Source organism: Zootoca vivipara, chromosome 6 (assembly GCF_965207765.1).
Source record: "Zootoca vivipara chromosome 6, rZooViv2.hap1.1, whole genome shotgun sequence".
In the NCBI taxonomy this organism is placed as follows: Eukaryota; Metazoa; Chordata; class Lepidosauria; order Squamata; family Lacertidae; genus Zootoca; species Zootoca vivipara.
The window spans coordinates 49,355,330-49,382,760 of record NC_142589.1 but is presented as its reverse complement, the minus strand read 5'-3'; the positions used below and the strand labels follow the sequence as shown (position 1 = coordinate 49,382,760).

Here is a 27,431-nt window from a genome sequence, read left to right as displayed (position 1 = left end):
TTTATCTGATTTTAGAATATGGGAATCTTCTTTGTTGGAGTTCTTAAGCTACTCAAAATCATGAAGAGCCCTGACGGGACACCAATGAAAACCAAGTTGATAACTAAAATGAGTGTTTTGTCATCAAGATCTTTAAAAAACAAAAAAGAGATGAAATAAACAGATGAAATAAATAGGTTTCTTCACTGAGAAGACTTGGACAGCTTAGCAAGTGAAAAGTATGAAGCAGCTCTCTCTGAAGGTTTGGTGTGGTGCTTTTATCTCCATCCAGGAATATGAGAAGTCCCTCACTGTCTTGCATTCCAGTCCTCTGCCTTGTGGTATCATTCAGCCTCATTCCACTGTCGAGATCCCCTTGGCCTTGGAAGTCCAGGAGAAAGGGCAGCAGGAGGCAGTAGCCTTCATTGCTGTCTTTGGGAATGAAGTCTTCCCACTGGTGAGTGAACTAAATGAGGGACCTGTGTGAGAAGGAGGTCTTCTCCCCTGCCCACCCCCACCCCTTTGCACTCTTAAAATGCTCAGGGAAATGGGTTGTATGTATATGGTAACAAGTCCATTTCTTTGTAATGTATGCATGCTCAGAACTAGTATGTCTCTGGGATATTTGCATATTACAGAGATGAGAATTTCTGGCCGCAATCCACTTGTATTCTTACGCTATTTTTGAACATGAAATTGAGAAGCAACAGTTGCCCCAGGTGATTTTGCACTGTTAAAAGCCGCAGTTCATCAAGGCCAGCCAAGCCATTTATTTATGCTCTTCCTAGCCAGAAATCTAAACAATATATTTGAGATAGATGCCAAATTCTCTAGGACAGGCATGTCCAACAGGTAGATCATGATGTACCGGTAGATCACTGGTAGATCATTGGCTCCCCCCAAAGAAGCTGAACAACTGTGGCTCCCCTAAAAAAAAGCTCAAAATTTTACCTCCTCCCTGAAAAAACTCAACAACTTTGACCCGAACCCCCCCCCCCAATGGGTCTTCCTCCTTGCTAAAAAAAGCTCAACGACTTTGACCTGTGAGTAGATTGCAGTCTCTTGGGAGTTGGCCACCCCTGCTCTAGGACATCCACACCTTACCAGATTCAGAAAGGAAGGCCTTTGAGGGGTAGTCATGTGCCTACAGCCCTTGGCAGCAAATGTCCATCCCCATCAGGAATGAGGAAGAGACTGAAAAGAAGTGACTGCAACCCCCCCCCCTGCTTTCTCCTATTCTAAATGGAAACATGAATGAGAAAGTATCTTTCCTGAAGACCTGAAATGTGAGTTAAGCCCAAAAGAGATGTTAGTGCTGGAGGAGCATTATTATACAATGGAAACACATAATAAGCAGAGACAGATTCATGACAAAGTAGGGTATACAGTTCTTGCTGCCATTATGGAGTCTTTTCAGTTTACAATTTGTTTCATTTTTATGAGTGCCTTTTAAATAGAGTAAAATAAAAAAATTCCTTCAGTAGCACCTTAAAGACCAACTAAGTTTTTATTTTGGTATGAGCTTTCGTGTGCATGCACACTTCTTCAGATACCAGGTTGATGGACTTCCATTTCATGCGGCTCAATGTGGTGCCTTCCATAGTTCTGGTTACAGGTAGGTAGCCGTGTTGGTCTGGATCGAAGTAAAATAAAAAAATTCCTTCAGTAGCACCTTAAAGACCAACTAAGTTTTTATTTTGGTATGAGCTTTCGTGTGCATGCACACTTCTTCAGATACGAAGAAGTGTGCATGCACACGAAATAGAGATTAAATAGAGATTATTGAACTGCAGTATCCTTCTGTATCACATCTGGCTGGTGCATGTAAAATCTTCCACCTACTTTTCATAATCTGCCTTCTTTGTTGCATGTTCTGTGCATGCTCTGGGCTTTGTCGCCTAACTGCTAGTAATAATAATAATAATTTTTTATTTATACCCTGCCCTCCCCAGTCAAAACCGGGCTCAGGGCGGCTAACACCAATAAAATTACAATAAGACATAAAAAAGAAAACAATTAATTAAAATACAGATTAAAATACAATATTAAAATTTAGAATTTAAAATGCAGCCTCATTTTAAGTAGTCCATAAATCCAAACCATGAGGGAGGAAAACACAGGGGTCAGACCGAATCCAACCCAAAGGCCAGGCGGAACAGCTCTGACTTGCAGGCCCTGTGGAAAGATGACAAATCCCGCAGGGCCCTGGTCTCCTGTGAAAGAGTGTTCCACCAAGTTGGGGCCAATACTGAAAAGGCCCTGGCCCTAGTTGAGGCCAATCTAGCCACCTTATGGCTCAGGATCTCCAGAATATTGTTGTTTGTGGACCTTAAGGTCCTCCGCGGGTCATACCAGGAGAGGCGGTCCCGTAATAATTGTTGTTGTTGTTGTTGTTGTTGTTATTTATACTCCGCCCATCTGGCCCCAGCCACTCTGGGTGGCTTCAAACAAAATACAGTACTAAAAATACATTAAAACACCAGCAGATCACACTTTGGGGCAGGCTGCTTGGCACTGGGATAGGTCAAGATTAAAGGATAAACCAGTCCCAAGTAGGCCTTGCCTCTGGCAGAATTGGCCTTATATTGTCACTGTGGACCAGTTAACAAGATCATTGAGACTGATAGCAAACTTCCTTCTTATCCTGTGCAAATACATTTTGGAGTCTGCAAAATCAATCCTTTTATTCATGTCAGGTGGGCTTTTCATGTGCAAAATGACTGTCTGCCTATATTATATTGGTGAACATGTGAAGGGCAAGAGCAGTCAGACTCCCAAGTAGAGTCCAGCAGCAGTAATTATTTTGAACTGAGACCTCAGGGTTGAAAATGCAGGGCCCAGGTCTGTACTCAGCTTAGGTGGGGACCTCCGACTGAGCCAAATCTTGTCAGGCTGAAGATCTCTTTGAATAGAGGCAGACAATGAGATGCCTTCCAGATGTTGTTGGGAGTCCATCATCCCCAGCCAGCATGACTCATGGCCAGGGGTGATGGGGGATTGAGCCCAACCACTTCTGAAGGACACCACATTGGCTACCCAAGGCCTTGGTAATCTCCCTTTCAACAGCCAGAGTCTGATGCTGACTTTTCATCTTTGTTTCCTGTTTCCTGTTATCCTCTGTGACAGACGATCCAACTTGTGTCCTTTGGAGAAGGCCCTGTCGTTTATGTGCATCCTGCTAAGCTAGACTTCGGTTCTATCCAGGTTTTAAAGGATGTTTCTCGGGTGCTCTATCTGTCCAATCAATCTGTTATTCCTGCACCATTTGAGGCACAGATGGTAAGCAGTGTGTGGCATGGTTTCTAATGAAAACTGTGAACGGGAAGGAATTGTATCTATAATAGCCTGTGGTCTGGTTGTATGTGAAGGCGTCTCATTAAACTATCTTGGGCTGAAAGCTCATTGGATGTGTTGGCACTCATGTGTTTCTGGGTGGCCTCCAAATGCATGAGACCTTCACTGACATAACTTGATGCTTCCATTGTCTCCCAACCGTACCTTTCCCCCTTTCTTCCTTATAGTAGTGATGGTCACTGAGCTGTGCTGGTGTGATTTACATCCCTTGGTAAGCAGGGGCAAGGCATTCTCTACAAGCCTTTCTGCTGAGAATCTGCAAGTGGCCCAGGGGATAGGGATGTTGAATGTAAAGCTGGGAAGCCTGGATAGGTCCCTTCTCACTTTCTTTCAGAAAAAAAATGAGTTAAGGTAAGTGGCGAAGAAGGAAGGAACCAACTACAGAGTGTTTTGCACAGAGAATTTTGCACCTGACAAATACATACTGTACTAATATGAACTATGGGCTGGAAGTTCTTGGTGCAAATCTTAGCCTCAGCCATGACCTTACAAGGTGCCCTTAAACAAGACAATGTCGTCAGTCTCCTATCTGTAATTTGGGGATAATAATTACAGTTGCCTTAACCAGGTGGTTGTAAGGATTACAGAGGCCATGTGTGTGAAGTACAATTTTATCACTCTTCCAAAAAATGTTTCTTTAGCCAAGGATGTTGTTGAGAAGGCTGAAATAAAAACCAACCTCTTCCCTAATCCTCTTCCCTTCTTTCTAAGATCTGTCACTGAGACTGTTAGCCATCTGGGGAGGGAATCACTTGAATCCTGTCAAATTTCACAAGCATAAGAATTGGTGGCAGGGGAGGGTGTTGTTTGGAGTGAGAGAGGCATCTCCAGCTGTGCTCTTAACAGCTGTGCGGCAGCCTCTGTGCCTCCTCTGCCAAATGCACTGCTGAGCAATTTCAGAAGTGATCATTCCCTCTCTATTAATTACTGTCAACAATTCACCAGAAGAGCAGTTGTACAGCCAGTGAAGCGGTCACAGAAGACTAGCCCAATTTTGGAATGGTTTTATATTTTCACAAAGATGGTGGACTTGATAGCCAGGTGTTTTATTATCTGTTACTACCAGTGTGAACTGTACAGGTCTAGAACTGTGTATATGAACTGGTCTGGAAATGTAAACTGTATCTGGCAGAGTTGGGATGGTTCTGCAGTTATTTGAAGAATATGGTAACAGACTTATTTGACCTAACTACAGAGAGCAGGTTGGGATGCTGCTTCAAAACCCAGTGAAGCCATGAACCCAAGAGTAAGAACGGTTTAGTGCATCAGTGGGCAGAGGCAGGCTGCCCTTCCCAGGTAGGAAGCAACTGGAACAAAGTGGCAACACGAGAATGGGACTTTTCTGTAGTAGCTCTCTGTTTGTGGAATGCTCTTCCCTTGGAGGCTCACCTGACAACTTCATTACAGTGGTACCTCTCGAGATGAATGCTCTGCAAGATGAATTTTTCGCAAGACGAATGTGTCTTGCGATCTGATGGTGACTCGCAAGACGAATTCGTTTTGCGAAAAATTCGTCTTGCGAATCGTGGTTTCCCATAGGAATGCATTGAAATTTAATTAATGCGTTCCTATAGGCAAAAAAAGAAATTTCAATACATTCCTATGGGAAACCGCGATTCGCAAAACGAATTGACTCACGAAACGAATTAAATTCGTCTTGCAAGGCATCACTGTACATACTTTAAGGCACCAGGTGAAAATGTTTCTCTTTAACCAGGCCTTCGACTGATTAACATTCAATGTCCTTTTAAATGTGTTTGTGGGAGGGGGGATTATTGGTTTTTGTTTTTTATTATGTATTTTGTGTTCCTATTTTGTATTTTTATGTTGTGAACTGCCCTGTGATCTTTGGATGAAGGGTGGCATGCAAATTTAATGAATAATAATAATAATTAAACATGGCACAGAATTTGGAAGGAGTCTGCTTCCAGGCCTTCCAAGGAAGAGGTTTGAGATTCCACACACCGTTGTTTTGTTCTGCCCATGGCAACTTTCTGCTCACAATGAAACGGGTCCACCACAGATTTTGTGAATAGGAGGGAACCTAGTGAGCACTGTAGAGATTTGTAGCTTCTTCATGTGGATCAGGGCCTGACTGAGTGCCAGGGCCTCACTGGTGCCTCCAGGGTCTCTGTAAGCAGTTCCCCACCTGAGCTACCTCAAGGTTGGGGGAGTCACTCCATGCTTCAGTCTTCCTGAATGGCATGTGGGGCTTTTGCAGCAATGAGCATGTGGGGCTCTCTGTGGCGCTGTGTCTGCAGATGGAAACTGCAGCTAGTGCAAAATGTTCCTGCCCAGCTGGTGGGAGCAAGATGTAGAGAATGTGTCCACTACTGTAGTTCAGCTACATGGTTTCTGAACTAAAAGTTCTAGCATTTGCGTTTCAAGCCCTGTAAATGGCTTGGCTCTGCTGTGCTTGCTGAAACACTTTCCTGCATATTTCTTCCCCATCCCTTGAGGTCTGCTCACAAGGACAGAAAAGGCCCATTTTGCATTTTGCACCCATTTTGCCTGGGTGAGGAAAGAGCAAGGCCACCTTCATTGTGGTGCCCATCTCTGATAATTCCTGGGCTCTGGTGGGCTACCTCTTGGTGTCAGGTGAAGGTTTCCCTTTACAGTATTGGAATGCCTTCCTTCCATGCTGTTGATGGGCAGATACAAAGATTTTGCATCTAGAATTTTGCTGCTGTTTATGAGATGTAGGGTGATTTTTATAGTTGACTTTTATTTTATTGATTGTGATTTATGTTTTTCAGGAAAGTGACCAATAACTAGAAACACTGATAAAAAATCTGAACAATCTGTTTGCTGTGTGATTTTTCTGTTTCCTGTTGTAACATTTTTCTACCTTCCTGCCTGTCCTACAGAATGGGAGGCTTTGCTCTGATGGTATGAGGTTCTGAGAATCAATAGAATAAATTCTACTTGGTGCAATAACAATTCAGCTCTCCTAACAGCCTCCTGGTTTTTGAAAAGCACCCCAGGTCTCTAAGATGTGTGCCAAGTTTGTGCTGTTTTTTAAAAAACAATAAACTTCTCATTTTTATTTTCTTAGCATCCATGAACTTAATGAAGGACTCTGACAGAACTTAACCATTTGTAAATACCTTCAAAGTATAGCTATATCTAAAGTCTTACTTTCTAATGTCCAAAAATACTAACGGTAGCATATGCAACTACAGAAATGCAATTACATATGTTGTTGTGGTCCCCATTTAATTAATTTAATAGACAGCTTAATATTTGTTTGGTTTCACAGTCTATGTGTTGCTCTACAGAACACAAATTCTGCTAAGTGAGCTCACTAGTTTGCAGCCATGGGCACACGCTTTTTGGTGGCTTCTGATCTGGGTTTACATATGTGGAATTTCTTGAGAAATGTTTCCTGCTTTAAGTACTACTGTATCTCTGAGTGGCTCTTTCTTTCTTTCTTTCTTTCTTTCTTTCTTTCTTTCTTTCTTTCTTTCTTTCTTTCTTTCTAAAAATAAGTTTATGCCTTGGCATGTGAGACATAGATGCTAAGACTGGCTTTTGGATTGCGTTTCAGGCCCGAAGTAATTCCCTGTGGAGAATTGAGCCTAATAAAGGAATTGTCCCTCCAGAGAATGAGATATCGATCATGCTAATAGCTAACCTGGATGACACTGTGCTGTTCCAAGACAAAGTTAACTTGAGCATAGAGAACAGCAATTCTTACGTCATCCCAATCCAGGCCACTGGCATTGGTACCACCATTGTCACAGACAAACCTTTTGCTCCAGCCATTGATCTGGGACCCTGCTTCAGGTAGGCTGGCTTTGTGGCTTGTGGGAAATAGTATTCTGTTTTTTGGATGAAAGGATATGAGTTGTTTAATTCTCATAGGGCAGTACAAGCAAATGGAAACCTTGAGCTCTGGTCATGATGCCTTGGTAACCTACAAGTAAAGGCAATGTATACTTCAGTACCATAGAGCAAATTCCATTTTGTGAAAGCAAAAAAATCTCATTCTTGGGTAGTCCTGTGCCCACTTACACTGCATGCATTGAAAATGACTGACTGTGGAAAGTGCACAGGTGGTAACAATTCTAAAACGTATGCACAACTCTTCACATAACAGACAATGCTTCCCTCTGTAGATACACTTGAAATAATGACCAATCTCACATTTTGTAGCTACCATTGAGGTAAACATGGCATGATGACCAGGTTGATCTAGAAGCACTTACAATCTTAGGAGTTGGCATGATCTGCTCCCTTGGGCGTTGCACTCAGCCCTATATTATGTCACTGCAGTGCACTGTGTGTTGGGATGCTTTTGGAGACTATTTGGAAACTGCAAGTAGTTCCAAATATTACTGCTACGCTTTCAACTTGAACCAGGTGGTGAAAAAATATTCACCAGTACTTAACAACTCTTGGACCCATTTCCATGCACAATTCAAAATACTGATGCTTACCTTTGAAGTCCTTCATGGAGCACGGCCTATGTGGAGCACTGCCTCCTGCAACATGAACCTCACTATACCCTGAGATAAAGAGAGGAAAGGCTTTATCCCTGGTGGTACCACTGTAGGGTGCTCTTCTCAAGGAGGTGTGTATGGAAACCTTGCTGCCTTTTCATCCCTAAGGACATCTCTGTCTTATTATTATGCTGCTTTATCTGCTCTCTCTCGTTTCTATGGGGGTAGCTTTCTGAATTATTTTATGAGGCAAATAGGAGTGATTTGGGTGAGGTTTTCACATAAGCAGGATTGAGCTGGGTTAGGGACCTCCTGTGGTCACAAGTTGCTCAATGGACATGGATGTCCTTAGAGTGATGGCTTCATTTTATAAATAGCAAAATCAAGCTAATTAGGGAAATGCCCTCCATTGAAGTGGGAAGCAGTGGTGGAGGGATGGGGGATTTTTTTCATTTTGACAGACGGGTCTGTCTTCTAATCCCAGCCCTGGGCGTACCTGGCGTGGGGCGTGGGGGCAGCTGCCCCCCTAGAAGCAGGGCTGGCGCAGCTGTGGGCGAGAGCAGCGCTGCCGGCGGGGCTGGTGGGCAGTGGCGGAGGCAGAGCACACCCTGGGGGAGCACGAGTTCGGCGTTCCCGCCCAACGCGGCGCGCCCTCCCTCCAGCTCCCCATCGTGCACTCCGGCAAGGCCATGCGCGGCGGGGAACCAGAGAGTGCGACGGGAAGCTGGAGGGCATGGTGCGGCAGGCGGGAATGCCGTTCTCGCGCTTCGCTGGGCTATGCTCCGCCTCCGCCTCTGCCCACCAGCCCCACCGGCAGCGCCGCTCTCACCCACGGCTGCGCGCTCCGCCGGGGTCCTAGCCATAGTGCACCGGGGGCAGCCAGGCGGGCCAGAGCGAGCGCCCTGGCTGCATGCTGTCAGCGGAGCCCCGGCGCCTCCAACTGCAAAAAGCTTCGCGGCGCCTAGGTGAGACCGGAGTCAGTTTCACCTGGGCTCCATAGCCCCACCCACGTTCCCACTTTGTGGCCCCTCCCCTCTCGCCCCTTGACCCGCCCCTTGCCCCTCCTAGTTTTGATCCTGGGTACGCCCCTGATCCCAGCCTCTTATTTTCTGATGCCTGGGATTAAACACTGATTTGTGATAGGGATGTTGAAGTAAATATTTTAAGGTGTTATTTTTCTCATGCATCTATACTGTTGTTTCCACAATCACCCCCTTCCCCCATGGTAGTCAATGGAGAGAAAATTCTCTCCCAGAGAGATGAGGTTGTATTCCCAAAAATTCCTGCTGGAAATCATAAACCTATCTCCACCAGTGATCCTTGGGGTAACAGTCCTTCCTTGGGAGGTGACATTTCACATACCCTGTCTTTCCTGGGACCCTCACCCTTTGCCCCACTATGATTGCTATCATAGCCACTCAAAAAATGGTAAAGTCTTGTCTGACAAGACACCTATTATTCTGACATTTGGAAGACTTCTTTCCCTTAGCTGCAAATGGTTTCCAGTTCTGGCAGAAAACAATAGTTTTTCTTTTAAAAACAAAAACTTTCTGGATGTATCAGTATACAACCTGTAATAGGTGTAATCTACTCTGGAGGGACCCCTACGCCAACAAATTTAATTTCACTTCAATGAAAAGAAAAATAATTTTGAGACGTTTTTAGATTCCCCTTTATAGAGAAACTTTCTTTTCAATAGATCTTACTAGTTTGGTTCTTGGGAAAACATAGAACAACTCTCAAACAAACTGGGATACTTTCCAAAGCTACAGGTGCAAGTCACATTTTGGGAGCAGTGCACACCTCTAGTTTTTAATCTTGTTTCATGTGGTGTTTTAAATGGTTTGCTTCAACTTGTCGGCTGCCCTGGAAATATTGATATTGAAGGGTTGCATTCTTAATCCCTTAAATAAATAATTTCACAAAATATAGTAAAGTCCATTCTTATTTGTTGTCCTGAGATTTAGCCTCTCTCTGCCCCTCCTTTCCTAGCTTGGATTCCTGCTGCTATCGCTTCAGGATCACTAACCGCGGGCGCCGCACTCATCAGCTCTACTGGATGACAGAAGGCTTCCCCCCATTCCGCCAGCGCAACACCCTCCCTCCCATCAATGGTAACACAAAAAAGTCCTCTGAACTTCCGCTCTTTAAGCTTCAGCCACTGAGAATGGAGCTGACCCCAGGAAAAAGCATGGACATGATGCTGGAAGGCTTTTCTGACATTCCCAAGGTAGATAGACTTTCACCTCTTTGTTGGGGGCATTTTGGGCTCTCAGTTACTTATTTATAGAAATGAACCAACTTCTTTCAAGGATTGCTGCCATGTCACAAGTTGCCATAGTAGCATCAGCTGCATTTCACCTACTTGTTGCCAAGGGTTACTGTATCAATCTCAAAACATCATATATGAGTTTTTATAACTGATGTAAGAAGAGTTCTACGAGGCCTGATCTAAACTCAATATTCAATTATTTTGTCAAGATTGCTTAATCCAGGAGAAATGGACCTTTTTCAGGCTGAGGACTACCTTGGCCCATGTTCAACCTACATCCTACATGTGTGTGTGTGTGTGTGTGTGTGTGTGTGTGTGTGTGTGTGTGTGTAAGTAAAATCACAGCAAGAAACCATTTTCTGTATAAAATACATACTAATGAAATAAAATGTTACATTACAAAAAGGACTAATATAAGTGGCATTAGAGTAAAATGTCTGATATGCCCACAGGAATTAATATAATCCAGGGCACAAAGAGCAAAATATCAACAGGGTATTGATGCCTTCCCTAATGCCTGCAGGAGAAAAATGAGACAAGATTATGGTTATACAGTACTGAATTTTAAAATCAACACAGCAAGGCTGCAATCCTAATCCCATTTACATGGAAGTAAACCACACTGAATTCAATGAGACTTGCTTTTGAGTAGACATGGCTAGGTTTGCAGTCATAGATGGCTTTATGATTGGCCATTAGCTTTGTCTTTAAGGTGCCACAAGACTCTTCATTGGGTTTTCTGAAGCAAAAGTTTGACAGAGTTACACCTCTGGAAATTGATTAATTTTCAAAGGGAACACACAGGGAAGGGAGCTGAATTGTAAATATCTGTTGATGGCTGAGATATGCATACTGTATATATTGTGCAATATATGTAAAAAGTTACATTGAAACAGTAGTGAGACTTGTGCATAATAAACCAATCACAGTGGAACAGAAAATATCAGATGAAATTGTGGATGAATGTTGGAACAGATTGAAACTTGCTTGTACATCCCTACCATTTACACAAATGGCTGATTATGTCCTTGATTCTCACAGCCATTTAATTTATTACTACAGTGGTACCTTGGGTTACAAACGCTTCAGGTTACAGACTCTGCTAACCCAGAAATAGTACCTTGGGTTAAGAACTTTGCTTCAGGATGAGAACAGAAATTGTGCTCCGGCGGCGCGGCAGCAGCAGGAGGCCCCATTAGCTAAAGTGGTGCTTCAGGTTAAGAACAGTTTCAGGTTAAGAACAGACCTCCGGAACGAATTAAGTTCTTAACCAGAGGTACTACTGTATACAGAAGGTGGGTTTTCTAAAAATAATAATTCTGTGGGAAATGTTATGTTGCAACTGCATACCAATATGACCTTTCTGTGGAAGGATAGTATGATCATCCGCTTTCCATGATTTGCTTTCAAAGGTCAGTCCTTAGGCACCAATTGGTGCAGAATTCAGGGTAAATGGAATTGTCAGGAATCAAACTTCTACAAAAGAGAAATATATATTTGCCAATTCATGCTTCTTTTGCCTGGAACCAAATGATAGCCAAGGCATAGTTTTCAAGGTCAGGGGTCCACTGCAAGCACCACAGGCATAGTGGCCCAACCTCTTTTATTCTGGCAAAAAACTGTGCTCTTCTTTCCATATACAGGTCGTAAAGGAAAGGCTGCTCTGTCATGCCATCATAGGGAAGCAATCTGGGAAGGAGCTTATCATGAAGGTTGATGTCATATGTGAATTCATTGCACCCATTCTACACATTTCCCCGAAACAGATCACATTCCAAGTGGAGAAGGTTAGTGCTTTGGCTATCAGGCTGCCTGCTGGCATGTTACAAAGGGCTAGTGGAATGAATGGAGGATGGAGTGGGTCGTGGAAAGAGGGGGGGGGCTGTGATCAAAACTGCAAACACACTCAATCACATTTCAGTTCAAAAGAGGCTCAGATGTTCTGGGCATCATCAGGAGCTAAAGTGACAGCCACCTCCGTTTTGACAGAAGGTTTGTGCAGGCAGAGATGGGTAACCTTGTAACACATCAAAACCATGCTTGCCAAAGAGATCAGCCCAACTCCTAGGCTCAAAGAGGCCCTTCCTTCACTCCTGCACAAACATGCTTGCCAAAAGGTCATTTTGTGACTTGTTTAGCTTCCTCCAACTCAGGGCTGAAATATGGCTTCATAACAGAAATTATTGACTAAGAAGGCACAGAAAGGGCCGTGATCAGACAGCAATCAAGATATTCGAGTAACCTGGAGCTCCTGCCCCTGGATATATAATTTCTCTTCACAGCAGCTGATCAATTGGAAGAATTGGAAAGCTTTTACCCCCATTCAGAAGGGGGAATGTCAATAAATATGCTGAAATCAAAACAAGGCAGTTTAACAAACTTTCTCAAGCCACAAGAACATTACAGAGAAGCCAGGGCAATGAGCCAGCAGAGAGATAGCATGGCGCTTGGCCCAATTAAGTCTGCCAAAGCCATGGTAGAAAAAGATACAAATGTAGTGCTGAGAGGAATTTGCAGCTCAAGGTATCCTCATTAAATTAAAGAAATTATTACAGAAACGTGGAAGGAACTGATGGTTCATCTCAGAAATAAGGCGAATGCAGTGTCATTCGGAATTAGAAGGAATTGTGGAAACTGCATCAGCAGCAATAGATTTAAGTTTACAACATTAAAAAACCCCTTTAAAATTCTTCAAGTGAAAATGAATATAAAATCAAAGCTGTAAGATTTTCAAAAGAAACAAAGGGTCAATTTTCATCTGAGGAGTTTTGTGGAAGGGGCAGAATATGACAATATTATGGACTTGATCGTCCATAGATCCATAGATCTAAGAAAAAAATAGGAGTTTTTGACTGTGCGTTAGAAATGTGGAAGATAAAACTTTTGAAAATTAACACATGGTTCTCTTGACTACTTTGATCAATGGAACTGGCACAATTACAGGTGCCCATTCTGCATTTGTAAGAACTCAATCTTTTAGTGTGAAGATACCTTCTCAGTAGTGGCACCTGTAACTTTGGAAATTCTTGCATATCGATATCAGGCAGGCATCTTCACTGGACTCTTTCCAGCGCCTGCTAAAAACATTTTTGTTTAGACAAGCCTACCCAGATGTTTAGAAAACTGATGTGAGTTTTAATATGTTTTTAATCTATTATTTTAACTTATTAATAATTTTATTGAAATTTATTGTAAATCACTTGGAGGGTTTTGTTTTTTGCTTTTGCAATCAAGCAGCGTATAAATTCAATGGAATGAATGAATACACGAATAAAAGGGGATGGAATCACATCAGTTTCTACCCCACCTCCTAATGAATGGGAACAATCAATGACTTCTAGTACCAAGTAGCTGGCTATTAAAAGTGTAATGCTATCCCTGCAAGGTGGTCATTTCTCATCATGGAATATGGAAGGGCTTGATAGGATGGGATGGAAAGTGATCCTTTGGTTGATCACTTGGTACTGTGATGTACAGCGGGATATATATATATTTCTGTTCTTTAATACATCTCAAATGTTTTTGCTTTCCCCCGCCAGGACCCCAATGATAGCCTGAATCCCCAGTACGAACCTCTGACTTTGAAAAATGTTTCGTCTTTGCCAATCAATGTCCTGCTCTCTTTGCAAGAACCTTTTTCCCTCTGTGATACTGATCATGAAATGCTGCCAGTACCCTGTCAGGTATGAAGAGTCTCTTTTCACCTCAGGCCTTTGAGTAAGGCCCTTTGCAGGCTGCTGGTTGTGTCCTCAGGCCTTTGAGTAAGAGGCCCTTTGCAGGCTGCTGGTTGTGTCCTGTCCATTCCTAGACAGCGCTGCAAACAGTAACTGAAAATGCAGAAGTCATTTTCAAAGAACTACAGTGGGGGGCAGATACCAATCAGTTATTTATTTTATTTTTTTAAAATAAACTTATTTCTTTCCTGATTTAGGCCTTAACTATGGAAGTTGGGGAGGTGCATGACCTCTGTATCAGGTTTGACCCTCTCTATAGAGATGACTTGTACAACCGAGTGGTAGAAGAAGTCTTGACTTTCCGTTACCTGGAGCATCCGCATGTAGACCACATCAACCTACGGGGAGAAGTGCGTTTCCCTAACCTACACTTTGAGACAATGGATTTGAATTTTGGCTGCATCTTGAATGACACAGAAGTTGTCCGTGAGATCAATATGACCAACTGCAGCCCCCTTCTTGTAAAATACCGCTGGTCCTTCATGACACAGGATCGTAAGACCCTGATCAGGTAAGAGCAATCATAAGTCCTCCCTTTGGGATTTTGTCTGATGTTCCCAAGACGTTGTCTGCGGGTACATGACACAGTCACCCTACTAAGTGGTTAAGCAGGTCTGGGTCTCAATGGGAGATACTTGGGAACTTAATGGATACCACCTTGAGACCCATGATGAAGTAAAGGATGGATCAAAATGTATTAATTACATGCTATTTACATTGTTTATAATCTCTTGAAACCAACATTTGGTTCCCAATGTCAACCTGTGGCTGACTGGTTTGGATGATGCGCCAGCCACCCAACTTTTCCACCCTGATATTTATATTTTATTAAGGTGATTTCAGTTAAAAGAAAGAAAGTGATACAGAAAAAAGGGAAAGTGAGAGGGAGAAAAACAACAACAACAAAGATACACATAAAAGCGAAAATATGGGGGGGGGGAAACCCCCACAAATATATATATACAACTAGCTGGCCCGGCCACACGTTGCTGTGGTTCTTTCCTGTGATTCCCCCCACTCTGTCCGGACACATGACTTATCCTGCCCCCTCCTCCCCCCACCCCCTGGTTCATCCCTGTGACTGCCCCCACCCTGTCCCGACCCATGAGCTATTGAGTCCCCTTCTCCCCCCACCCCTCCGGCACATCCCTGTGACTGGCCCCACCCTGTCCTGACTCATGACCTATCAAGCCCCCTCCTCCCCCACATCCCCGCCTGATCCCTCTGTTGTCTCCGGGAGTGTTGGCCCCTCCCCCCTGTTTCTCCATACCTTGGCCCCCACCCTTGGATAAGGAACTGTCAGCTTCTGTGTTCTGTTTCCCAGCATGCACTTTTGTCTGAGCCCTCTGTTGTCCCCGGGGAGTGTTGCTCCCTCCCCCCTGTATTTCCATACTTGGGCCTCCACCCTTGGAGAAGGAACTGTCAGCTTTTGGGTTCTATTTCCCAGCATACACTTTTGTCTGAGCCCTCTGTGTTGGCCCCTCCCCCCTGTATCTCCATATATTGGCTACTGCGCACGCATTGTGAACATTTATATATATATAGATTATTATTATTTTTAAATAAGAACATGAGAAGCATGAGAAGCAGAAGTTACTATTGTTTAATTTTATTTTGGGGGTTGTCATTTATTTTGGTGGGTATTGTATGATTTGGGCGTTGTGTGTTTTGTGGTTTGTTTGTTTTGGTTATTTGGATTTTCTAATTTTGGAGTAGGTATTTTGAATGTAGGATGTGGTGCTGGTTTGAGGACTTAAACTGGGGAGAGAAAGTGCATGGTTGTTGGGTTTTTTTTAAGACTCAGAGGCTGGCAATCAGTCATAGTATAAAGCCTAGGTTAAAAGGGGCATGACTGCCCTTACTTAAAATGGCTGCTGTAGCCTCGCATGTGACACAAGGCCCACTAAATTAAAAAGCAAAAACCCCTTGCTGTGCCCCCAAGTGCGTGTTAGGGGAAATGATGAACGACTGCCTAATGCGCCAGGCGTTTATTAATGCAGCCGCTGGGAGAGGCTTTGGGCTTGGGCTTTGGAGGTGGAATAGCCGTTTTGGCAGCCGGCCTATTCAGTTTTCCCTGCCCCAACCCACTCCCCACTGCTTTGGCTGACTCAGGGTCCTCCCCCCCCCATGGCTATGTGTTTCCCCCTCCCTTTGTTGTGCCTCATCCCTATGCCCCCCCCTCCGTTGTAAAAGGCCCTTTTCTGTTTGTTTTCCCTGCTTGGCAATGCTGCGGCCTATTGAAAAAGCTGGGCCTTGTTGCTGCAAAAGGACTGTTTTCGGTTGGTTGCTGTGGAATTTTGTGATGTCATCTGGCAGAGCAGCTGCTGGAGTCTTCAGAGTTTCTGGTGGTGACGTCTAATTTGGGCGCCACTTTTTTGTGTGTTTAATCATTATTTTAGGTGTGAATGGTGTGGTTTTTTGGGGGGAAATTTATGCCAGATCCCTCCCTGATGGGCATGGAACGTTGTGGCCAAATTTGTTACATTATGGTTCAGCAGTTACGGAGAAAGGCTGTTTCATCCGCGTGCGCAATGTCTACATTTATATATATACAGTGGTGCCTTGCTAGACGAATTTAATTCGTTCCACGGGTCTTTTCTTATAACGAAAAATTTGTCTAGCGAATCCCATAGGAATGCATTGATATTTTTTTTTTGGATTTTTTTTTGCCCAGAGGAACACATTAATTGAATTTCAATGCATTCCTATGGGAAACCGCGATTCGCTAGACGAATTTTTCATAAAACGAATTCGTCTAGCGAGGCAACCTCCGCTCGAAAAATCCTTTCATTAAGCGGAAATTTCGTTAAGCTGGGCATTCGTTAAGCGAGGCACCACTGTATAGATATTTTCATACATTCTTGTATAAATTGGTATAGTGTTATTGTCCTAGTGCTTATGTAAATGTTAATAGCCTGCTGCATTTTAATAATAATAATAAATTTTTATTTATACCCCGCCCTCCCCAGTCAAAAACCGGGCTCAGGGCGGCTACCTGAGTTTGTATAAACTCATTCCAAATGTTATCATATCATATATCCATAGAGTCTGCGCCTGCCTGTAAGCAGTCCGTTCATAAATTGCCAGTGATGTCATATTGTCAGTCCATTGATTAAACAGTATCATTTCTTTATTTTCCCAATTTCTCAATATCAATCTCTTGGCCACCATTGGGGCATGGAAAATCCATTTCTGTTGTCCGGTTGATAATTTCCATACTGCAGGTATATAGTTCAATAGAATGTTCTCACACAGGGACCATGCTTCTCCTCCATCTTCAAAGCCAGAAATCACCCAACTTGAGAGGAAGCCCTCGGCTCCTCCTTCCATACTACTCATTGTGAGGATGTGGCTTCTCCTTCAGTCTTGGCCTGCTAGAGTTTTCAAGGCCGTTTCCCCCCAAAATCACATACACCTATGAATTGGGTGATATCACCCAATGAGTGGCTGATGTCAGCTGATCAGTGGGCAGTTCAATGGGCAGTTCATTTGTGCAGTAAGGTAAAGGGACCCCTGACTATTAGGTCCAGTCGTGACCGACTCTGGGGTTGCGGCTCATCTTGCTCTATTGGCTGAGGGAGCCAGCGTACAGCTTCCAGGTCATGTGGCCAGCATGACAAAGCCACTTCTGGCAAACCAGAGCAGCACACGGAAACGCCATTTACCTCATCTCATCTCGCTTTATTGTCTGAGGGAGCTTCCAGGTCATGTTGCCAGCAGGACTAAGCCACTTCTGGTGAACCAGAGCAGTGCACGGAAACACCGTTTACCTTCCCGCCAAAGCGGTACGTATTTATCTACTTGCACTTTGAAGTGCTTTCGAACAGGAGCAGGGACCGAGCAATGGGAGCTCACCCCGTCGCAGGGATTCAAACCGTCGACCTTCTGATCGGCAAGCCCTAGGCTCTGTGGTTTAACCCACAGCGCCACCTGCGTCCTTTTGTGCAGTAGATCCCTACAAAAGGCAGGCTTCAATTCACCTCCCACTAACTGATGGGTGGGAAGCTGAAGCTTGGTTGTTTTTGTTATCTCTCCTTACCCCTGTGGATAATCCACTTGTCAATCATCAAACATCATTATTATGGCAGATGAATGACAGCTGGGTGTCAAAGTTGGTCTGCAGAGATTGGGGGAGAAAATGATCTGGCCAGTGGTGCTACCCTATTTGATAAGCAGCTTATACTGTGCTGCCAGTGCCTCCTCTCTGCCTTAAATGCCACAGAATGTCTGAACTTTGGTTTAATTCTTCTTCTGAAAGTAAGAGAGAGAGAGAGAGAGAGAGAGAGAGGTGCAAATGGTAGAAATGATTGCAAACAAGAATAGCTTTTGTCAAGTTGCCTGCAAACCTCCTTCCTTGCAAATATATGAACCAACAGTGCTGCTGCTTTCTCAGACTTGGCCTTCGTGCAGTTATTTTAATTACAGCAGCAAACGGATTTTCCACAGTGCCCCAGGAAGTCCAGTAAACATAACAACTGCATTGATGGTCTGCCATTCTGAATAACATCAATAAACAATTTCCCGAGGAAAACATAAGCCAACCCAGTGGAAAGGCCTTTTTGGCTGGCGGAGGGTGGGTGAGGGGAGCCACTGAGAGCCACTCCTCCTCGTGAGCTCATTAAGGAGTCTGATCCTGGTCTGTGCCAAGTGTTTTCTGTCAGACACTTTATCCCTTACAAATGCAGTTTGTAGCTGTTTGGGAAACAGTGGAACCTGAAGGATATATATATATATAATACTGTAAATGCAACCCCCACCCAAAGCATTTCTGGGTCTGAGGCTGGTGGTTTTGTCACTAGAGAGTCCCAGGCCACATTTTTACTGGGGCTGCTCACAGAGACTTTCCTTCCTCATCTTCAGTGTTTTAGCAAGCAAACAAATGCAGGTGTGGGACCCTAGTGGCAGGAGGAGGATGGTTGGAGGGCAGTAGGGCTTAGAAGCTGCATTTAACTCCAAGGCTTGGCCAAAGGTTCTGTGGGATAAAGGAGCAAGCCAAGTACCCCAGGAGGAAAAGATGTGGGGAGGAAATTTGGCAAGGCAGACAGGCAAGGTGAGGGCATGCTGTTGGAGCCATGCTCTAGTTTCCATTTCAGTAAACTTCTATTTTACTTGAGGTTGACAGCATCCCTCAAGTCAGCTATGGGAAGGGAAGAGGATGGACCATGATGTTGTTCTGTGGTGGCTCCAGGTGGTCCTCCCAACATCCGGTGATCTACAGGATCCCAAGGACTTTTCTACATAATCCATCTTGCTAGTTGCCTACATAGTAAATGCAGATTTTTTACAAATTTGTTTCAGGGGAACCGGAGGAACTTCCTTCAGAGAAAGCGGGAATATTTTGTTTTCCCAGCACACACTGGGCTTGTCTGCTCTCCTGGCTCCTCAAACCTGTGTATGATTCTTACTTGCTAGCTTCCTAGCTGCACTAGGAGTCTTTGCCAGTGTTGTATCTTTATCGAGTATGGAGAACCTTAGGCCCTTCAGCTGTTGCTGAACTACAAGTCCTATCAGCCCCAGCAAGCATGGCTAATGTCCAGTGATAATGGGAGCTATAGTTCAGCAACATGTGCAGAGTCAAAGGTTCCCTACACCTGATCTGTACTCTGGGATTCCACGTAAGTATATATAAAGAACTAGACACAGCATTCGCAGTATTACTAGCTTGATTTGGCAGTCCTTCAGCTGCAATGTAAAATCAGAACGGTTGTGAAGTGAAAGCCTTAGAAGGCAGGTAGGTGTCTTGGTTGTGCATCTCCTTCTTTTACTCTTACTTTCTTATAGGGCAACCTCTGGCTTTGCTCTTACTGGATTGTGGAAAGGCTGGACCATTTCTAGCAGTCCACAGCCCCCTCCCTTGCTCCCATTTGCAATCTGCTCTTGTCAGCCATGATAGATATGAGGCTGTAGCCCACCTCCTTCCCAAGTGTGATGAAATCCTGAGTCTCAAAGTATGATCAGTGCAGCTAACAGATTGAGGTTGAATCCTGACAAGACAGAAGTACTGTTTGTGGGGGACAGGAGGCGGGCAGGTGTGGAGGACTCCCTGGTCCTGAATGGGGTAACTGTGCCCCTGAAGGACCAGGCGCGCAGTCTGGGAGTCATTCTGGACTCAAAGCTGTCCATGGAGGCACAGGTCAATTCTGTGTCCAGGGCAGCTGTCTATCAGCTCCATCTGGTACGCAGGCTGAGACCCTACCTGCCCGCAGACTGTCTCGCCAGAGTGGTGCATGCTCTAGTTATCTCCCGCTTGGACTACTGCAATGCGCTCTACATACCGTAGGGCTACCTCTGAAGGTGACCCGGAAACTACAACTAATCCAGAATGCGGCAGCTAGACTGGTGACTGGGAGCGGCCGCCGAGACCACATAACACCTACATTGGCTCCCAGTACGTTTCCGAGCACAGTTCAAAGTGTTGGTGCTGACCTTTAAAGCCCTAAATGGCCTCGGTCCAGTATACCTGAAGGAGCGTCTCCACCCCCATCATTCTGCCTGGACATTGAGGTCCAGTACCGAGGGCCTTCTGACGGTTCCCTCGTTGCGAGAAGCCAAGTTGCAGGGAACCAGGCAGAGGGCCTTCTCGGTGGTGGCGCCTGCCCTGTGGAACGCCCTCCCATCAGATGTCAAAGAGAAAAACAGCTACCAGATTTTTAGAAGACATCTGAAGGCAGCCCTGTTTAGGGAGGCTTTTAATGTTTATTTTATTTCATTTTTCTGTTGTAAGCCGCCCAGAGTGGCTGGGGCAGGGTATAAATAAATTATTATTATTATTATTATTATTATTATTATTATTATTATTATCTAGGTATTCTCATAGGTCTAATATTTAGTAGTATCTGCACCCTTGGGATAGGTCAGAGGGGGCATGGAGGTTCCCTTCGGCTTGAAGGTCACAGGAGAGGCGCATGGAGCTGGGTGTTCTAAGCCCCACAGCTCTATCGATATTGGACTTGGGTCGGCAAGATCTGACATATGTGGCTGAGGAAGAAGTAGGGGGTGCTGAATGAGTGGTACCTGAGTAAGATGAGGGAGGATCTCCCTTTTCTACCCCAGGTTCTATTGCTTGGGGGAAAAGAGCAGGGATGTCAGGTACTGCCAACAATTCAGGAGGGCTTGGCGCAGCCAAGGTGGGATGAACTACTAGAAGTGGAAATGACTTTAACAGGAGCCTCAACAGGAGGGTGCAGTATTGTTGCTTCAAACAAGGCTCTGCCTTCATAGATGGGAGCAGACCCACCCACCCTTTTTGCACATTTTGCACCCTTTTTGCACATTTTTGCAATTCTGACATTCCCTGAAGGCAGCAGAGTCTTGTGAGTGAGTGCACACCTGGTGGTGCACACCTGGGTGTGACAGGTCATGGAAACTTGTTGGGACATCTTTGTTGCTTCTGTCTGGTTCTGAACTTCTTGCCCCGCTCTTGAACTATGGCTTCTGAGCCTTTTGTCTGCTGCCGGTACCAATACTTGCCTGAATAATGGTAAGTGAGAGATCTTACAAGAGTATCTATTTCTGTGTTTGGGGATAGGAGCCAGGACACATGGTGCATACACCCCACATATCACCACACATCTCCACCTCCTGTGAAGTTGCTTAAATAATACTATTTTATATTACTGCAACCCACCATCATGGAACCAGGCTTTTGGTCTCCTCTCTGGCTTCCCCAGCCAATCCTCTGTTATTTACTATTACACACACACACCTTCAGACTCTAACCATACTATGGCATGTTGGCATTTCAGAAGACTGTGTGAAGGTGAAATTGCCACATGCGGTGCTCAGGGGCATCACTAACATCTCACAGGATTAGACCTTTCATTCTCCAAGGTTCCTCATTAACCTTCCGGATGTGATGCTGGTTGACCCCTTTCTTTTCATCTCTCTCTTTGTGTATTAATTAGGCTTCCTGGCTGTTTCACAGGGTCCTTGTGTTGGCACCACCTGACTACCCAGAGGACAGCTGGGCCTGAAGGGAGCCTCCAAGTTGTTAACACCTTCATTTGGCCATGAAGTGGCCAGGAAGAAAGCACAGCTTGTCAGATATTATTTCTCTTTTGCTACCATGTGTATAATTACATCCAGCTAATGCAGCCTGACAGTTTGGTAGCTAAAAAACAGGTTACTGCTATTCTATCCACTCTGTGCCTTTCAACACAGTAACTAATTGTCATTCAGATTAACATCTGTTTTTCAGCTGGGGTGAAGAATGACTTATTTAGTTTTATTTCTGGACCTTATAATTAGGGCAGTGACTTTTATGGTTTTCATCTAATTATTCAGTCTTAACCTTTCATTTTCCCCTACCCGCCTTAGGAGAGTACACATGAAAGCACTCCGTTCTTCTGCATTACAGTATTCCGGAATTATTCCCCACACTCTCCTCATGCTAACATGCAGAGTTGGGAGAGTCATGCTGAAAAAAGGGGCAAATGCCATTCTGCATGGCATGCAGCATTAACAAAACACCACATGTGTAGCAAATGATCGCTTGTCATATGTGTTGGGAACATCAATGTGCCTATGATTTTGGGAGACAAACTATGCAATAGGTTACATTGATGATAGGAGCACATTTGAAACTTTCTGTAGTGTTGGTAATATTTAATTGGATTTAGGATGATGTGTCTGTGGATCAGATGTATTGGGCAAAAGTCTTGGTAATTGCAGCCAGAGTAGTATGGACCACATCTACAAATCTATATAGGAATAATAATAATAATAATAATAATAATAATAATAATAATACAATAATAATAATAATTTATTATTTATACGCCGCCCATCTGGCTGGGTGCTTTGAATTAGCAGAAATAGCTGACCAGTTTGGTCTATAAAACAAAGTTAGTTCAGAGGTGGCCATACTTTGTAAATTATTGATATATGAATCTGGGAAATATTACAATTTGTAAATCTCTAAAATTATGTATGTATGTATGTATGTATGTATGTATGTACACATACACCATATGTGAAGCATGCTCAGTAAGCCCAGCACTTCTGGGTTCTGATGGATTACTGTTCCCCATTTTATAAGGATCCAAATAAATTAGATAAATAAACATTTTCAGGGACTCAGAAATACTAACACACCCCATTTTACTGTCCTTTGCTCCCCCTCCTCCTGCTCCTCCTTTGGGATCCCAGTCAATCAAGGTTTACATAGCAAAGGCCAGGGGATGACATCCCCATATAGGTAACAGACAAATATAAATACTGAAGAGCCTAGAAGGTCTGTCCTATGGAGAAACGAGCTGATCCTCTTTCCCAAAAAACATCTTACAGGGATGTTGCACTTAGACCCTGGGGTGGCCTTCACCAAATGGCAGGTGACATGCTGTGCACATGGAAGCTTCCAGGTTAATCGCTGCCTGGCATCTCCATTTTTAAAAAGATGTTGATGTCTTATTAGTGCTTTCACATTACAATAAGGATATCTGCATAACCGGGGTGTGGGGAGCCTTGCTTGTGACTTGGAAAGCTACTTTTAGTCGTATTAGACATCACCATCTTGCTTGGACTAATGGCCTGAGTCAGTTCAAAGCAGTCATGTACTTAACAGGAGTTCAAGAGCAGAACCAATAACTTCTCAAAGAAAGAGATTCCAGACAAGATTGGTTATTAAGGCTGCTTAAATGGGGCATGGTTTGGACTGTAGACCTCAATATACATGCGTTCTGTCCATCCCCACCCTCTGCTCCACATGCCTGTAGGACTCTGAAAATTCTTCTTCCCTCCCACAGCCCAGTCAAGACATTTTTCTGTTCCAGGTGGCTGCATCATACTCTCTTGCAATGTGGTAAGAGAATGCAGGGATTTCATGGGATTGCAGGCAGACCACATCTTCTGTGGCATAGCAAAGGGACCCAGGGCAAATCCTGTTATTGTGTGTGTTTGTGTGTTTGTGTTTGTGTGTGTGTGTGTTGGGGTGAGGGGATTATACATGTTTTATTAATGTTGGCTATATCTGGAGTCTTTGCATTTTAAAATAAATAGCTCCGCATTCCCAAATCCCCATGCTTCCTTCAGCTCTCTAGGACTCTTAAATTGCTGACAGTGAAAGAAATATTATCCGACACTGTACAGGAGTCTGACACCCCCGCTGGCCTCAGAGTTCTTTAGCACCAATTTGTTCCCATCCCAGACCCTCATGTCAATCAGTGTTACTGTCTGTGTTATCCATTGGGTTGTGTGCTCCTTGAGGCAAGGATGTTCATTGTCCAAAAGTCTCATGGACACCTTGACCCTTCCAAATGTAATGGAAGTAACAAGAGGAAGAGCAGCCAAGTAGATACCACAACACTTTCCTCTTTGTTTCTCCCATCACTTGAGAACAGTTTGATGAACTGAAGGCTGATAGCTTCTTTGATAGGGGATAGAGCTTTGTATAGCCTGCTCCCCTGGGGCTTGCTTCTGACATCCCAGGCCAAATAGCATGAATGTCAATTGCAGAAAACAAGGTTTGGATTTACAGGCATTTCTGGGAAGGAGAATCAGGGGTTTTGAGAGGATACCGCTGGGTGGTGAAGGGCTTCTGCCTCATAAGAAAATAGGCTCCAGGGGTCACACAGCTAAATTGCTCCATATATAACTCTGGCAGGGGCTGGTAGGGTTTGGTGTCCAACAACACTTGGAGGGCTGCAGGTACCCCACCCTTGTCTTACTCCATGGGTTGGGAACTGGATCCCAGCAACAGGCACACAGAGCCAAAATGGTTTTCTACCCCTGCTGTTGAGCTTCTGACAATTATACTCTTTCCTCGGCTTGATGTCTCATTCAGTCTGCAGGCATAAAAGGCACAGATCCCTGGCAGAAAATGTGTTTTGCGTGCAGAAGATATCTGGATCCACTCCTGGCATCTCCAGTTAAAAGAATCCCATCAAGTAATGATAAATACCCTTCCCTGCTCAAGATTGTGCAGAGCTGGCTAAGTGGATGGAGATCTTGACTTGACTTAAGGCAGAAACTTCTGATATTTCTGACCTTATGCACAAAACAAAACTGATTCCATGCTGTTTACATAATTGGCCTGGGAACTATCAGGATAGGAGGGCATATTCTGATGTTATTGGCTGTTGATGAGCCTTTGATTTCAGATGTTTGAGGCATGTGTGCCCTGGCTGGGTAAGCCAGCCCCATCAATATAGAAATCATTGCCAGCTCTGTGTCTGTTCTTGTTTCCGTCTGATGGATTTCTGTGATTATACTCAGCATTTCTTTTTTTCTGTTGTTTGACATCCTGTGAAACAGTCACAGTGAAGTTATCTGTGTTTTTCTGGGCCCTTCCCAGCTCCCTCACATCTCCATCCTTCTGCTTTATGCATTGTAGCCCTGAAGTGGAGATAGGATGAGCAGTTTTGTAGATGCATTTGGGGCCTCCTCATGCCTGCAGTGAGGCTTTGATGTTTGGCTCAATCATGAGGTCACATTGCATTAAGCTGAGGATACAGGGAGAGCAAGCCAAATAATTGGAAAGCTAGTTTAAGGCTAAGCTGAAGAGCCCTGAGCAGGACCTCTTGACCAAACTGCCAGAAGCCTCTTCTTCCTTCCAGCCCTTTTAAGAGTTGCTAGGGGGGTAAAGAGAGCAGGGGTGTTCAAGTGACATCAGATGAGATTGAACTGCAGGATAGGGTGGCAAGGAAGAGGCAGGATGTGTGCTGTCCTAGGAAAATGTTCCAGGTATTGTGGAACCTGACTCTCACCGGGTGCTTTCCCTCTTCTTGATAACATAAGAGCTCAGCTCAATTAGACCAAAGATCTGTCTAGTCCAGCCAACCAAATATTTGTGGGGATCCCACAAGTAGGACATGAGGAGTTCAGTCCTCTCTTGCTCATGTTATTTGGAGGCATATAAATCATATCAGACTTGGTTTAATATTTTACCATTAATAATAACAGCTCATACTGTGTTTTATTGATGGATGTTGCCTATTATATAATGCATTAAAAATGTTGCAATGTTACTACAGTACTGTCAAAATGGATTGTTATTTGAAATTGGTTGCTATTATACTGTTAATTGGAATGATATGTTGATGTGGATTTTTGAGGTTGTGTTGTTAGCTGCTTTGGGAGTGTGTTTGCCATGAGCCCTGTGGGAGGGGGCTGGCTGGGCCAGCACAGAGAAGAGAAGTGGATGACATGACTCCAGGGTGGGATCCAGTGGGTTGGAAAGATCTCTAACCGGATTAGGAGAGCCAGAGGAAGAGGCTCCTGGCCAGAAGCTGGTTCTGGCTCCTTCACCTTGCCTATCACTCTGGCTTCTGTGCCTCTGGAGAAATCATGTCAAATCCCAGCTGTCCCATCCACCTCTGAAGAGGCAGTAATATCTTGCCTAGGTCATGGAGATGGCAACTCAGGCATAAGCAGACAGGCTCGTTCAACCTTCTTGGGGAAGTGTTAGGTTGCTTGCCCAGACTGAGGACCAAATCCACTTGCCATGATATGCTGTCTCCACCCCTTTTTATTACAACATGGTTGCGGGGTAGGGGGTGTTGTTGTTGAGTCAACATCTTTGCTTGTTTAGTCATGTGTAGCAACTACTGTGCCTTTGAACAGTGTTTTTTGCCTATGTATTGCACCAACCTGAGCATTAAAGATAATCTGAGTTTGAGTTCTGCATCAAGTAGGGGCCAGGACAGCGTTGCTGCTGCACAGAGTGAAGAAGCCCCTTCCCAGAGAGAGTCTATCAACTGACACAGGGTTGGTGCTCAGCAGCTATTTTGAATCACCGCGAGTTGGTAGTGAATCGTATTAGTAATATGACAATTTTTTTGTTTTCTACCTTATTTTATCTCCTGTTGGTGTGTTTTATATATATATATGATTATAGTGATCGAAAGTTTTTCATGCTGTTGTTGTGAACTGCTTTGAGTTCAGTGTGGTTGTTGGGAAAGTGGAATACAACTAGTAAATACAATCAAATCAAATCAAAATGACATTGTGTTTTTCAGATTCAGCCCCAGGCGTGTTAGAGCCCTTCCTGAACAGGAATCAGCCACTGAGCAAGAGGTCCCACAGCCACAAGAAACTACAAGTCACAATGACACCAAAGACTTTGAGAGGTTTGCACACTATGCCTCAGAAATGCATAGTCTGTGTCTTAGTCCTGCATGGCTAGGTGGTCCATGCCCATCACTCTGCCTGCTATGCCACACTTTGAGAATGAGAGCAGATGACAGATTAGGGGGCTCTTGCTCTCTGCCATCCCAGGGATTTAGCTTGAGCAGTTAATTCCTTAATGTATCGGCTGCGGCTGTAAGTGAAATACAGCAAAGCTCCTCTTGCCACTTCACTCCAGAGTCATGCTCTGGTCTTTTCTGACCCAAGTGCAGCAGCTTCATCTGCAACCATACCTGCCTGTTGTGCAACTGTGGCTGCTTACACGGTTTACATACATTCAAAGTATTCTCCGCTCCCCGAATCCTGGGATCTGAAGGTTACCTCTCACAGAGCTACTATTCCCAGCACCCAATACAAACTGCAGTTCCCAGGATTCTTGATTTGAATGTACCGGTAGGAACACACCCCTACCCCCCAGCATTGTTCCAAACAGATATTCATTGAGAGCCACAGAAGGAGCAATGAGTCTTTTCTTGTGGGGAGAGGGTGGGTGTGCTAAAAATCAAAACAAAACTCCTCAGTCCACAA

At 44.3% G+C, this 27,431-nt stretch overlaps 1 protein-coding gene across 2 annotated transcripts in view; it reads left to right on the top strand.

Annotated features, from left to right (window-relative positions):
• HYDIN (HYDIN axonemal central pair apparatus protein) overlaps nt 1-27,431 on the top strand; it is a 148,887-nt gene that overhangs the window by 42,035 nt on the left and 79,421 nt on the right. For both annotated transcript variants that reach the window (XM_060275918.2, XM_060275916.2), the window contains exons 17-24: nt 272-436; nt 3,106-3,258; nt 6,881-7,119; nt 9,768-10,005; nt 11,691-11,834; nt 13,587-13,730; nt 13,979-14,292; nt 26,735-26,845. In XM_060275918.2, the coding sequence (XP_060131901.2) occupies nt 272-436; nt 3,106-3,258; nt 6,881-7,119; nt 9,768-10,005; nt 11,691-11,834; nt 13,587-13,730; nt 13,979-14,292; nt 26,735-26,845 (1,508 nt within the window). The remainder of the gene's footprint in view (nt 1-271; nt 437-3,105; nt 3,259-6,880; nt 7,120-9,767; nt 10,006-11,690; nt 11,835-13,586; nt 13,731-13,978; nt 14,293-26,734; nt 26,846-27,431) is intronic.